At 39.4% G+C, this 13,652-nt stretch overlaps 1 protein-coding gene across 2 annotated transcripts in view; it reads right to left on the bottom strand.

Annotated features, from left to right (window-relative positions):
• Window positions 1–13,652, bottom strand: part of OSBPL10 (oxysterol binding protein like 10) — a 114,872-nt gene that overhangs the window by 12,656 nt on the left and 88,564 nt on the right. For both annotated transcript variants that reach the window (XM_042044026.1, XM_042044025.1), the window contains exons 7-8: window positions 10,043–10,189; window positions 3,038–3,521 (exon numbers count right to left, since the gene is read on the bottom strand). In XM_042044026.1, coding sequence (XP_041899960.1) covers window positions 3,038–3,521; window positions 10,043–10,189 — 631 coding nt within the window. The remainder of the gene's footprint in view (window positions 1–3,037; window positions 3,522–10,042; window positions 10,190–13,652) is intronic.

Below are 13,652 nucleotides of genomic sequence, written 5' to 3'. Positions count from 1 at the left end.
CCTTGAAAACTTCCAGGGATGGGGCATCAGCAGCTTCTCTGGGCAACCAGGTCAAACAGAGCCGTTCTGATGTATCTGACTAGAACAAGATGGTCACTCACTACCACTAAATTATCAAAATCATTAATTACAGTTCTCTGATGCTCTGTTTGGAAGGATTCTTCTTCCCTCTTGTATATTGATTAGTACTGATTTAATCTGTAGTATAATGAAACTAATATTGAACCAACACCACGATTATTTAACACAAGTCTCCAAATGGACACAGGTATATCAGAGGTATCAAGGAAACTGTCTTTCAAGTAACATGATGCCACACTTAAACTCCTTACTGATCTTACAAAAAGTCAAAGGCCTCCACATGTATGTAATTTAACTCCAGCAACAGGCAAGAAAGGACTGAATGCTCATAATAAGGGGAAATTTAGAAAAAAAAAAACCGAGAAAGGGACAAGACAAAATCCCAACAACAGCACGTGATTACTCTGGTCATGCAATGCACAGTAGCAAAAAAAACCCACAACAATCAAAACCCAGAGATTTTGATGATCTATGAGATGTTACTTTGTCCCTCATCAAAAGCAGGATCAGTGATACTTCATTCCCAAGAAACTCACTTTTGACAGTTTAAAATAAGATTATACAACCTTACTAGCCAACCTTGGTGTGTGAAAGTTTCTCCAAGGAGCTAACTTTAGTTTCTACCTACCTAAAGTAGCTTCAAATGCCTTCTGACTAACAGCTCCTTTCCACAGCCTAACTCACTAACTTTGCCAGACTAACTCACCCCCTACGAAATGTTGCAACTCCAAAATGTCCCTAAACACAAGGAAAAAATCTCCAAATTGTATTTCACACTAAAAAATTATTAGGCCCTGCATTACTAGGCATGTAAATACAGACTTAGGTTTCCCACACTTAGTCCATCCGCTCCTTTTTTTCAGTTCAGCAATCAATTCCCTGGTACTCACGCTCATCTCAATCTACTACAGAATTTACACTTCTGCAGCACGTAAGAAAGAAGCATCTGCAGTAGATTCTAATTTTTCCACAGTTTGACAAATCCACACACCATCTTAATCAGGAAGACTTCCCTGGACCTAAAATAAATAAACAAAGAAATTAAAGAAAGTGCAGTTTCAAGTGGAGGAACTGCACTGCAAAGCCAGCATTTTAAACTGAGGCTGTCAGGCTTAGGCTGGCTGTTTTCAGATGATGGAAAAGCCTCAGTGGTACAACTTCTTGCTGCCATTGCCAGTCCTCAACATGCAACAGAAATGCTTGGGCTGCACTGGAATGTCTCCATCACTTCCCAGAAATGCTGTCACCATGAAGGTACCTGCTTTTGCTCTGCTTACATGAACAAAAAGATGAATAGTAACTATGAATTGGTGAACCCAGACCTCCTCCCAGGACGCGCATCATAAGGACAGCAGCAAACCTTGGAATAAAAGAGTTTGCGACTGCAGATGTTCCCCAAAGCCTGCCTCCGCTCCTGGGGTATCTTCAGGAGCATGAAAAAAAGAAAGAGTATAGGGAAGAACTTATTCTCACAAGCACACATTAAACAATCCTTGGGGTGAGTAAGCAGTTAATTCTTAGACCCTTTCTCTCTCAAAACCAGGACACATCAGGACTTTGAAGTCTTAAATAATCCCCACAGTAGACACCCCCAATCCCAGGGAACTGTGTGCGCTAGCAGCAAAAGAAAGAAATTTCCCTACTCCTACATAATCATAAGTGACTTTGTGTTTCATTTTATTTCCATTAAATACTTCCCTTCACTGTGCAAAAGAGTACTAGAAATTAACATGTACCAGAATGTTAAGCCAATGACTCAGGCTGGCAGTAGTACAGGCAGGAGACAGACAGAAAGACCAATTTCCCTTCTGACACTCCCTTCCCAACTTCCTCAACTCTGTATTCAAAGCAAAACACCTAAGTCATAGGAAGAAGGAAACAGACGTGCTAAGATAGACTTTATCACAAGGACATCAAAACCAGCAGTAAGGAGGTTTCATATCTCTTCTACTAAAAAGGGAATATGTTGCCATCAGAGAAGGAGCTACTGTAGTCCTTTATGCTGGTCTTTAGTTTTAGATAGTGGAAATAGCAGAAGACACCTGTATTTTTTCACCATAATTATTCTGTTGCTATTAATAAGCAAAACCAAATCACTGCATTTCCCACTCCACTTTTTCACTACCTTAAATATCATAGTATTTAACATAATGGTGACAAAAAGAAGCAAGTTGTCCTCATACTTCTGAGACTACAGTCTAAAAACTAGTTAAGGCAAAACACTAAAATCCATACATAGGATGTTACCCTCAAATGGCCACAGGGAGTTAAATTGCTTTTTCTCACTGCATTAAGTGTCAGTGACAACACTGGTACAGGTGTGTTTATTAGTTCAGATAACCCATTAAGGATTTGTTATGATTCCCCATATTTCTGAACTCAAGTTGAGCCAATGACTTATCACAATGCAGATTGCATATATATGATACATAAAACCAGGATTTATACCTCTATATGTGACTTTATAGAAAGCTTGTGAAAATACACTAAGTTTGCAAACACTATAGAAATCATATTTCTCTGCAGAAACTATGAAAAACAAATGTCAGGCTTATGTAAAAATGCAGTTTTCCTCATCGCTTTGTTCCAGTTGTGAACACCAAATCCCGTATTACTTTAAAAGTGAACAACACAAACAAAAATATTCTCACACAATATACTATCATTTGTCATTTGTTATTGTAATTTAATTATATCTGAGGTCTGGCCATATATATATTAACAGACTCTCATCAATATAAGCACACATTTATACATGTAATGTGCATTTCACATTCTGTCTGCACAGCAAAAGGTTATACGAACCCTACAGTTTTAATTCCAAACTTCACAAAAGCAAACAGTCATAAGGTTCAAATGAAAGGTCAGAGGGAGAGCAAGCAGGGAAACATTTGGATTTCCACTGACACCCAGAAATATTAGCTCAAAAAAAGCAGAATAAAAGCACATTTCTTACCTTCACCTACCATAGAAACACCTATTGACATGCCCATGAACTTGCTTTTGGTCCATACGTGAGCGTTCACACACATTTTCTTCTCTTTGCACTCACAGTAAAAGCAAGATACTGGTGGGTGATGAGACACTTGTTCAGCTACAAACCTCAGCTTGTAGCACGTGGATGGGTCCTGGCCAAGCTCCTTGGCTGAGTCCTTAGAAACCGTGGAGGCACCGTTAGTTCTGAATGCTTTCACTTTATCTTTAGGCACATCCCACGAGCAATGAAACGTTTCACCAATTATAGGGTTATAGGGCTTCTTGGCAACTGCTCCCTTTCGGCCTTCGTGAAAAGCTGTTAGATAATACTCCACAAAGCAGATAATTCTTTCCTCGGGAGTGGCTCCAGCTGCAATTGACAAAAACAGGTCTGGATGGGCCATGAAATTTGCATACATCTCCAGCAGGGATCTTTTCTCCAAAATAAATGTTGGAAGCACTACCTGTATGCAAAGCAGACAAAGGCAGATATGATTTCCCTGTGATCACACTACGGGGGGGGGGGGGAGAGAACAGTTAGGACAGCTGTAATTCTGACCCTGCCAAATTTCCAGATAGCATATTTTTCTCCCATGCCACAACAATTTAATTTTCTTTGCAGTGTAAATAATGAGTGAAGGAAAAAGCAGTGGCCTTGATACCCATGCACGCTACTTCCTATGTCATTATGACTTTCAAGAGCAGCTCACAAAAGGATGGGCTGTTCCACTCACATGGAAATCCACCTTTTCCTCTCCTCTCAGTTAACAAACCAGCCATTGTTTTCCTTGTTTACAGGACACAAAAACATACTTTGATATAAACCAATCTACATCAAACATCAACAAACCAAACTAATCATAACTCTTCAAAATGGGAGTGGCACGCCCTCCCAAACCACTAGAAGATGAGTATTTTATATGAACATACATATCACCAACCTCTAAGTGGTGGAGAATGGAAGCGGGACATCTATCCCTTCTGTCAAACATCTGTGTTCCATATTTCACTCCTGGGCCCCTGACTACCCCTGTATGGTATACACGGATTAAATTCCTTCCAGCCTCTAACAAACCAACCCAAGGAGATCCAACCATAATCAAATCATAACCAAATCTCAGGTCTATTTCCAAGTATAAAACCATTCCAATGACCCTTCCCAAGAGGCTATAGGCAAGAAAACATTCCCCATTTGCCCTAGAGTGTCATCCCTTGTCATGTCCCGCCCAACTCCCAAGTCAAATCCCATGCCATCCCAAAGACCTCCTGTCTCCCCCAAGCCCACGGCACATCCCCTCAGTTTTAGATGGTACCATGTTACTGTGGTGGGCCTCTGCATGGCTTTGCTTTATTTCACACAAGTTGAAATAAAAACTGCACAAACCATTACTTTCATATCCTGGGACTAGAGAGGCTCCCGTGGGCCCAGAATAAACCTGGGGCTGAGCACGAGGCAGTCTGCCCTGGAGGGAGCCAGCCCCAAGTGATTTGGATAGAGTCTCAAGTGCCTTCTCTAGCAGATGCTGCCAAAGTCACTCACTTCACAGTAACACTTTGTTAGAAGCTTCCAGTGAAACATCCTGAAGGGCACTGCAAGACAAACAAGGGCTACAGACCATAATTTCTCTCCCCTCTTTCTCCCTCATGCTCCTCTTTTGTACAGGACTGTCCCAGGGGAGCTCAAAGGTTGCTCTCACATGACCAAAAGCAACTTCTGGCACACACAAATCTATCTTATGTGAATCCAAGTGGTTCAATGATGCCAGATGCAAACCAACAGCTGTCCTCTATTACAGCAATTCTTCTGCTTTCCTCTTTAATTCTTCATTGCATTTATTTTTTCCCTTTCCCAAAATCAAGGGTTATTTACAGCAGGCAGGGAGCCACTATGTCACAAACACATTTGCTTTCGCCCTGCTGCCCCAGCTTGCTATTCTAACTGGGACCAAAGCACAGATCAGCCCTTTCAGGTCCTAGGGATAATGAAAAAGAAGCTGTCAAACTTTTATTAATCATTCAACCCTTCTCAAAGAGAACTTGTAAACATGAACAAGAATTCCAGTCACAGCAGCTCAAACAGAGCCTTTCCACAGCGAGTCACGGAACCTCCCTGCAAAAAGAGAGAACTGCTCTGTTTGGTAACTTATCTGCTTGTTTGCTCTCTCCTTCTGTATTTTATATTTACACACACATGGTCCTTTATAGGCTAATCACTTTTACAAGTTTAGATATAAATCAAGCAAAGCTCCATCTGTAATATTCCTCTGACTCTCCTCTCTAAGCCTTGAGGACTCCACATGGTTTCTGCTACCAACCTATTGAGGCCCTGAATGATGGAGGACCTTAATTTTACACAGTGTGTCAGATTATTGAGTGCTAAAGGCAGCCTACAGTCCTTATGGAGGTGTAACAGTGATGGGCTGAGAAGACTGGTTTTCAAAAGTGAAATCAAAAATTTTGGAAGGCAAAGTGGAAAGCCAGTAAATTTTCTTATTGTTAGCTCTTTAAATAATTCCATCTTACTTGCAGCATTCTCATTGTGACCAAATATTCATTATCCAATACAATCTTTAAAAAAATGCAATTCAGCAGTTGAGATCCTCAATTCAGGATCTCATTTTCATATAAATTGTACACTAAAAGATCAGGTTATCAGAGGGGAAAGTGACAGCAAAACATATTCAAAAATCTCTCATAACTTGTCTAGAAATACCAACAGTGCCTATCGCGAGTTCACTGCAGAGACTTGAAAGGGCAAACTCATTTGAATAAACAGCACTCTGCATCTCGTTATGTCCAAGTGCCTGCCTCTAAAGACAGTGACTTTTATTAGCACAAATAGAGGAGAAGAAAACTGCAGACCATACTTCAGATGATGCAGATTTTATGGTACAACACTGAGACTGCCGTGGTTTCATCCCACTGATGTGGTCATAGAACCTTGGTATCTCCTCCTAGATGTGTGCTTTGCTTACAGCTTCACCAACACTGCCACTAAAGGAGATGTGATGAGTCACTGGACTCTTATTATTGAGTTTCAAGAATCAATTTAAATTCTGAATAAGGCCTGAACTCCAGCTCAAATGATCTTGATTTAAAAGCCCAACTAAGCTGGAAACTACACCCTTAATTGTGGCAGGAAAGGATCCATTCAGCAACTGAATTGTTTCCACACAAGGAAGCAGAACTATGAAATAAAAATACTTGAGTTTTAAAGCTTACACAACTGCAGTATTAAAAAATATGCCTACACAACACTGCCTTTTACTAAATAATCTCATAGCCTCAAAGTTTCAATATGCAACACCACCACACACTAACACAGCAAAAAAAAAACCAACCAAAAAAAAAAAAAAAAAAACAAAAAAAAAAAAATTACAATCAATTTTTTTTTTTTTTTAATTTGCCTTATCTTGATTTCTGCAGAAATAAGAAAAATAGAAATAAACAAATTTGGAAGTGTACAGCATTCTTCTTGCCAGCACTGGGCTGTCATGCACTTGTGCTAGCACTCTAGCTTTTAAAGGAATGAGGTTTTCAACTCTTCTGCAGCCAGACAGAACGAAGTGTCCAGAAAAATACACTTAGGACCTATGTTCTTTATACTGGCTTTGGACAGGACTATGAATATTTTTTTAATTGCATAAGGAGTCAAAACTGACTAATTATTTCCTCTGAGACAATGCCAGTGTGACAACCAATTGGACAAAAGAAACTGTCTAGAATAAATACCAAGTTGCTGGAATTTGAAGCAAAAGACCTCCTGACTGCATTCTAAAATGCTAGAATAATCTATTCTTATTCTTTCTCAGGCTTCAGATGAAAAGGAAGCAGTTTAAGGGGCATTCTTCCATTTTCGTGGAGGTTAAAAAGACAATACTGGTTCAAAACTTGATTATAACCTCCTAAGTTTGAATTCACTTAATTAGATCTGAATGCAACTGAGAAAAATGAGCACGACTCCTTAAGAACAGAGATCTTTATCCCCACTACTACGTACTGTGAGGAAAAACATGGGTGTCAGCACCATTCCCTACTTTTTTCAGAAATCCAACCAAGGTACCTCATGCTGAGATACCCTTCTCTCCGAGGTGTAAAAGCTTTCTTTTCACTGTCATCGGTGTCATTGTGGAAATAAAACAAGCTATTTTCATCCCACTTATATTTTTAAATTACAAGGTAAAAGTATATTGGCAAGCAAAGTAAAAACTTATGGCATCGTAAACACACCACAATGTTAATTTACAACAGGCTGACATTCTGCAGAATTACTGGCAGCCCTTTTACACAGAATGGCAACCCTTTATTTTTAGCACATATTAAAACTGTGTAAGGAAGGTGAGGGATTGCATGGGAGTGATCACCCATCTGTACAAACTGCTAGCATTAACTGCAATCCATTAAATGCCAATTGCCAGCAAAGGCTGTCAGTGGGTTTTGGCACTATTTTTCACTTTTTAAAAGTCTGAAGAACAAACAACTTAGAAATTTGGTTTTTTCTCCAGCAATTCTAGTTTTAAATGAGGTTGAAAGTCGTATCCCAGCCTGAAGTATCAGTTCTGTACCACATTCTACTGCTGTGAACTGCTCCCCACCCAACTCTCTCTAGCAGCTGTTGAAGCCTATTTGGCCACCATAGAGTCTGCCCTGCTCTAGCAAATCCCCACACAGATTTGATACTTCACTGCAGGTATCCTCCTTCGCAATAATTTTACTCTCTAACTCCTCACTAAAAGGCACAGCAGTAGGACACATTCCAGAAGTGAAGCACCTCCACGACATTAAATGCGGCTATCTTCACTGTGGGAAACTGCTGTCAGCACAGCATGGCTGACATAAGGAAAGGCCATGGCTAACATAAGGAAAAGATGCTGTTTCCTCTGATATGGAATGTGAAGGTAATGCTCATGCATCCAGAACCCAAAGCCACCAAGGGCTCAGAAAAAGCTGTTTGTTCATGTGAGTATCATGCAGCAATCCGTGGCTCATGGAATGAACCAAGGCACAGGAAAATGGAAACACGTAAAAACATCCTCTCATATCAGCAACTACTGTGCCACTTCCAGCAGAAGGTGATGACCATCAAAGGTGCTCCAAAACCTGACTTTCAGAGGAATAATGAAAAATGGGAAGAAGTGCAGCCAACAAACCCAGATTTACCGTCACGTGTCAATGGCCCTAAGGGCCTCATGTCAGTAAGCAAAGTTGATAAAAAAAGCAGCCAGCTGTCCTGTATTTTTTTTTTTAATCCTCAAAATGGGCAGAAAAGTGATGTGCACATGTGGCATGTCTCATTAATACTTATCATATGTGTATTCATGCATCACACAGACTGCGGACAGATCTAACTGTGCCATATGCCTGTTTCTCTTCTCATTTCAACGTTTACCATTATCTTTAGAAACTGTGCTCTAAGAACACTACGTAAGAAACGGGATATCATGTATGTGTTTACCTTCATATTTTTCTTGTACACTTCTCTTATTCACAGGAATTTCTCTTATTCACATTAACTGTGTGTCTCTAGGTTTTGCCTACTCCACCGTGACAAAAAGCTGACAGTGGAAATCAGGAAAGAAAAATCTTGTTCTTCTCCAAACACAAAATGTTTTGAAGACACAAGAACCATGGATAAGAAATCTTAGTCTAGTTTGAACATTATAGACTCAAACAGCCTTAGAAAACCAACATAGAAAAGAGGAAGAGTTAAGAAAAAGCAAGAATGTAAGAAAAACAGAACCAAAACTGAACTGTATATAACCCCAGACATACTAAAAAGTGTCAGGTATAAATTATTCAAAATGAAATGATGAAACTTTTGTTCTATTTAGAATAAAACATTAATTTCTGTGCAGCTACTCAGCAACAGAACACAGGATTGCTCAGTCTTAAAAATGTAATTATTTTAAAACTCTGTCAATTGTTCCAGAGGCAGCAGAAAAAACTATATTGAGAAAACCTTATTTTGTAAGAAAGTTACAGTTCTTGATTAATATGTAAGACCAAAAGAGAAGCAGATAAACTCCTCAGAATATCAAAATGCCCATGAGAACAACTTCCTGCAAAGCTACTTCATGTGGCAGAGAAATTCTCTGGTCCTCCCAAACTTTGTATTATTTGTGGAGAGTGTCAGAATGAGCTCTTATTTGTGAAAAGTGGATTACAGGGGTTTTATTTGGGGGATTTTTAACTAGAAAACCATTGCAGAAGGAAAGGATATTCCGTATATTAACAAAAATCTGCTTGATTATTTATTAAACCCCATGACAAGGTTTCTGGAATACAGACTATTCAAAAAGAAGCATTCCCTGTTTCCTTAACATCCACCTCATTTCCAAAACTCTATGGACTTACGGGAAAATTTCTCAGACACTGTAACTTCTTTGCTCATATCAGTTTGGATAAGCTTGTGACAATACTGGTTCTAGGACTGGAAGAATGCACAGGTTAAACTGGTGAGCTGCTCAACACAGACAAGAACTGATTCACTAAAGACTGTAATTTCTTTATCATCATGGGTTATTTTTTTGAAGCTGACATGCAATTAAACTGAATCCAATCCACAAAGCAGTAATGTGAACATGTATGTCCTTCATCCATACAATTGCCATTATTGTTCCTCACACCCCCAGAGCACCATGAGATACTTGTGGGTTACATACACAACATATGGTTACTTTGAAAGATTTGCAAAAAAATAAGCAAGAGTTTCGGAGGATTTTTCTTCTTTTTTCTTCCCCCCCCCCCCTCCATCTCTAAAATATCTAATGTGGTCACTTCACGTGAAAGCCTGCCTAGCAAGAGACAGCAGTCCACAGCTCTCTGGGACCCCACTTCTATAAAGAGGAAAACTTCCCTGTCCACAGGGACAAAATGCACTCACAAGAACCAGATGTGCGCGCGCACACACACACACACACACACAGAGAAAGATGAGAAGAAGAAACACTAATGAGCAAATATAAAAGAGGTACAGTGTTCATACCCTGGTAAGGTCCATGCCAAGTTTGAGCTGAGAGATGAGATGGAGAATTACACTACGTTGATCATCCATGACTCCTAAATCCTCCTCTTCATTATCTTCAGTATCTGTCATTTCATCTTCAACTAGGATCAACTCAGAAGCTGAATGCTGAAATGAAAAGAAACGTCACCATCTGGACAAAAATATAAAGAACAGGAATTTTTCCCCCACTGTATATGTTTAAAAATGGAGCTGTCTCAATGGAACTGAAGACAGCCTCTGTTAAAATCAAGAAAAGATACAAATTCAAAATAAATAAAAAATGCAGTGATGGGTTCATAAAGCATTTTGATCCTTTTCTCAGAATGAGAGTACTGAGTATGAGATGCTAATTTACACATTCTCTTCTCATATTTATATTGCAGTGATGCCTGATAAAACTCACAGCATATTTAAGTAGTAAGTCATCTTTTCATTACATAGAAGTACACAGTTGAGAAGGAGTCTTCAAGTTTGTTTCACAAATCTCTCCAGCAAATATTCATGTCGTACATAGATGCTGCATGACCCAATTTCACACAATTTTTTTTCCTTTCTCTATCCAATTTCAAAGTCAGATAGTTTGGAAAGTCAAGATATTAACTAAAGAAGATAAAAAGACAACTATAATTAAAGAACACACCTCTGCAAAAAACCCAGAGACATTAGATTTTGGGAAATAGACCCAAGCCATAACTCTTTATGACTATTGCAACACTTCACCACCTCACAGCACAATGCCAGTGCTGCTGAGTTTCCAAAAATACAAGCTGAATATCAATAGACAGGCACCATGCCAGTCCCTTCAAGAGGAACTTTACAGCAAAAAGGATAATGACTTGTGATATTTTATTTTTTCCTCAGGGTTTAGAGTGTATTACTAACAATAATCCAAACAGGTGGTAGTTACTTTGTTCAATCCATTGAAACCACTCTGCAAGCCTTCCAGATATGTATTCAAGTAAGCTTTTTGTACTTCAAGGGAAAAAAAATTGGGTTATGTAGATGAAAAATTACAGCCCAGCATGTCATTATTGCCCAAAGATTCTGTGCTGTAAATGAGACAACACTCCCTGCAAAAGTTAGCATGCTTTCATGTTAAATTGTATTTCTGCAGAAACAGCTAGTTCATTACATAAAACAAGAAATTCTTCATCTCACTGTGGAAGCCTACGCAACTGAAAAGTTTCACTAAAACCAGCCGATATCCAGAATTAGGTTTCAAAGGAGTATTTCTGCATGATCACATTAGAGACCCCTCAGGTGAACTGCAGAAAGGGGAGTTTCTTTGAAATTCAGTTACTACAGAGGTTTCCAAGGTTTGAATAAAGTACTTTCTCTTTTTTTCTTAAATTACATAGATGTTTAGGTCGCTATTCCTAAAAGAATAGCTATTTGGTGAAACCCAAGGACATCGGCAAGACACTTTACAGTTGCTTTATTTAGAAAGTAGAATATGTAGATTACATAAAACAGGATCTGGTGAGCTGTAACCTCAACAGCTTGGAGCTTTTCAAAAGGACAAAACCACACTTTCTTCTTCCCACTCCCTCAGAAAATAAAAGGAGAGAACGATAAGCCCTTTTCTCCTAAAATGCACAGCATTATTATCCAACCAATGCCTCACTGACAAGTTCAATTAACATAAACCCTGACAACCTCACACAAAATTATCAGTCGGGGAGGCATAAAGCACCGAAGCCCAGCTCAGTTGTACAGGCTACGATTCTTTGGAGGGAGCACAGAAAGAGCAGTATCAGAACTTACAGGAGATGCTTCCACAGGAGGCTTCCCTTTGATCCAGCTTGACCTCATTGAGAGCACTGAGCTACAGAATCTGCTGCTTCTGTTACTGCCATGAACCGAGCTTGCGGCAAACAAGCTCCAGCAGGAATTAAGAGCGCTACAAAAAAAGCACGGGAACCTCCCCTCCTCACTCCCACCCCCTCTTTTTTTTTTTCCTTTTTTTTTTTTCTTTTTTTTTTTTTTTTGGCTATCTGAGGGCTTGGAGAGTGTGCACCGGATGGCAATCTGCTCCTTGCATTTCCAGTCACATGGCATTGAGATCAGTGAGCTTAACTGCACGCAGCTCCAACTGGGAAATGGTGCTGCTGTTCCCAGAGGACATCCTGATCGGCGCTTCTCCAGGAGGGAGGGGAAGGGGCACAAATGTGTGTGAGTGTGCACAAGCATGAGACAGAGAGAGGACAGAAAGAGAACATGCTAGCAGGTAACACCCTTTTACGTGAACATATAACAGCTGCATAGCCTTAAGTTGTTAACAGCATCAGAAAACAAATTACCCATTACCAGTCTGCAGACTAAATCATATACTAAAAATTTTCTTTTTCTCCCAAAGATTGCATGTTCACCCAGGGCCATAAAATCCTTTCTTTCTTGATGAAATAGGTTTTCCTTGCCTCTTAATCGTTACTAACAAAATAGCAACCAACTCAGAATATTCCGTGAAACTGCCTCTCTGCTACCCTACAAAACATCCACGGTCAGAGCAAGCCACCCAATGGACACTTTGGGTGCTCAGGAAAGCAGCATTTGCATTGCTGTAAATGAAAGCCTTTCTGCTCATCAGGGAGGATGAGTACAATGTAACATTAGAATTAGTAGTGTTTAGTAAGCACACTGCGCAGACTAAAATTTTAATTAACTTAACTATCCCTATTCTAAGGACTTGTGCAAGGTCACAAAAAAACCGCAACTCTGCTATTACAGTCATCAACATACTAGTGACCTTCAGTGAATGACATACAGACAACCGCTCTTTTCTCACTTTCCAAGGAAAAGAATTTAAGGAAGCAGTTTAGAATTTTTGTTACAGGAACTGAAGAGCAGTCATCTTCAGCAAGCAATATCCTTTCTGTATTTCCTTCTCTCCTCATTAGCTGTTCTAGGTAACTATTAAATAGGTTTTTAGGAGCACATAAACTAACTAACACATAGTTCTGTAACTAACCCATATTTCTTTAACTAACACATATTTCTTTAACCAACATGTAAGCACCACATGGTGTGAGTGGACACGCAGTCACAAAATACAAAGTTAGTGTATCTTTAAAGTGTCATAGAAGTCCAGCCATTCTTTAATTCTTTTTCTTTCCATGAAAATAGCATGCAGTTTAGTAGTATCCAATGTGTAAGCATTCAGCAGAATGCAAAGGATTATGTTGAGTGATTATCCTTTAACAGCAGATTTTCTGCATTACCAGACACAAGACTTTTTTTTTTATCTCCTCCTGTAAAATGTAACTGCAAAACTGGCCTAGGAAAGCAGCGACCTGCTCCACTCCTGTGTGGTCAGAGTATAATGTAAAAGCTACTGAGCTGTGCACTGCCCAGCCTGGGAACAAATACAGCTGTGCACAGCACAGCCTGGCTTAGGTGCTGACCCTGAGAAATCCAATACTGAACCAGTTACAAACAACCACAAAAAAGGGGCATATATTTAGAATCACTTTAATCAAAATCAGTTTCCAATACTGGGCTGAAGCACCAGCATTTTTCAGAAAAATCTGAAGAGAAAATAAAATATAATTTCTAAAAATCCCACAAAGAGATGCACTTCAAAGTTGAAATG

This window comes from Corvus kubaryi, unplaced genomic scaffold (genome assembly GCF_017639235.1).
Source record: "Corvus kubaryi isolate FWS band 111438036 unplaced genomic scaffold, C.kubaryi_AGA036_p1.0 37398, whole genome shotgun sequence".
NCBI classification, from domain to species: domain Eukaryota; kingdom Metazoa; phylum Chordata; class Aves; order Passeriformes; family Corvidae; genus Corvus; species Corvus kubaryi.
Note: the sequence above shows the minus strand (reverse complement) of the source record. Positions and strands in the feature narration are given on the sequence as shown.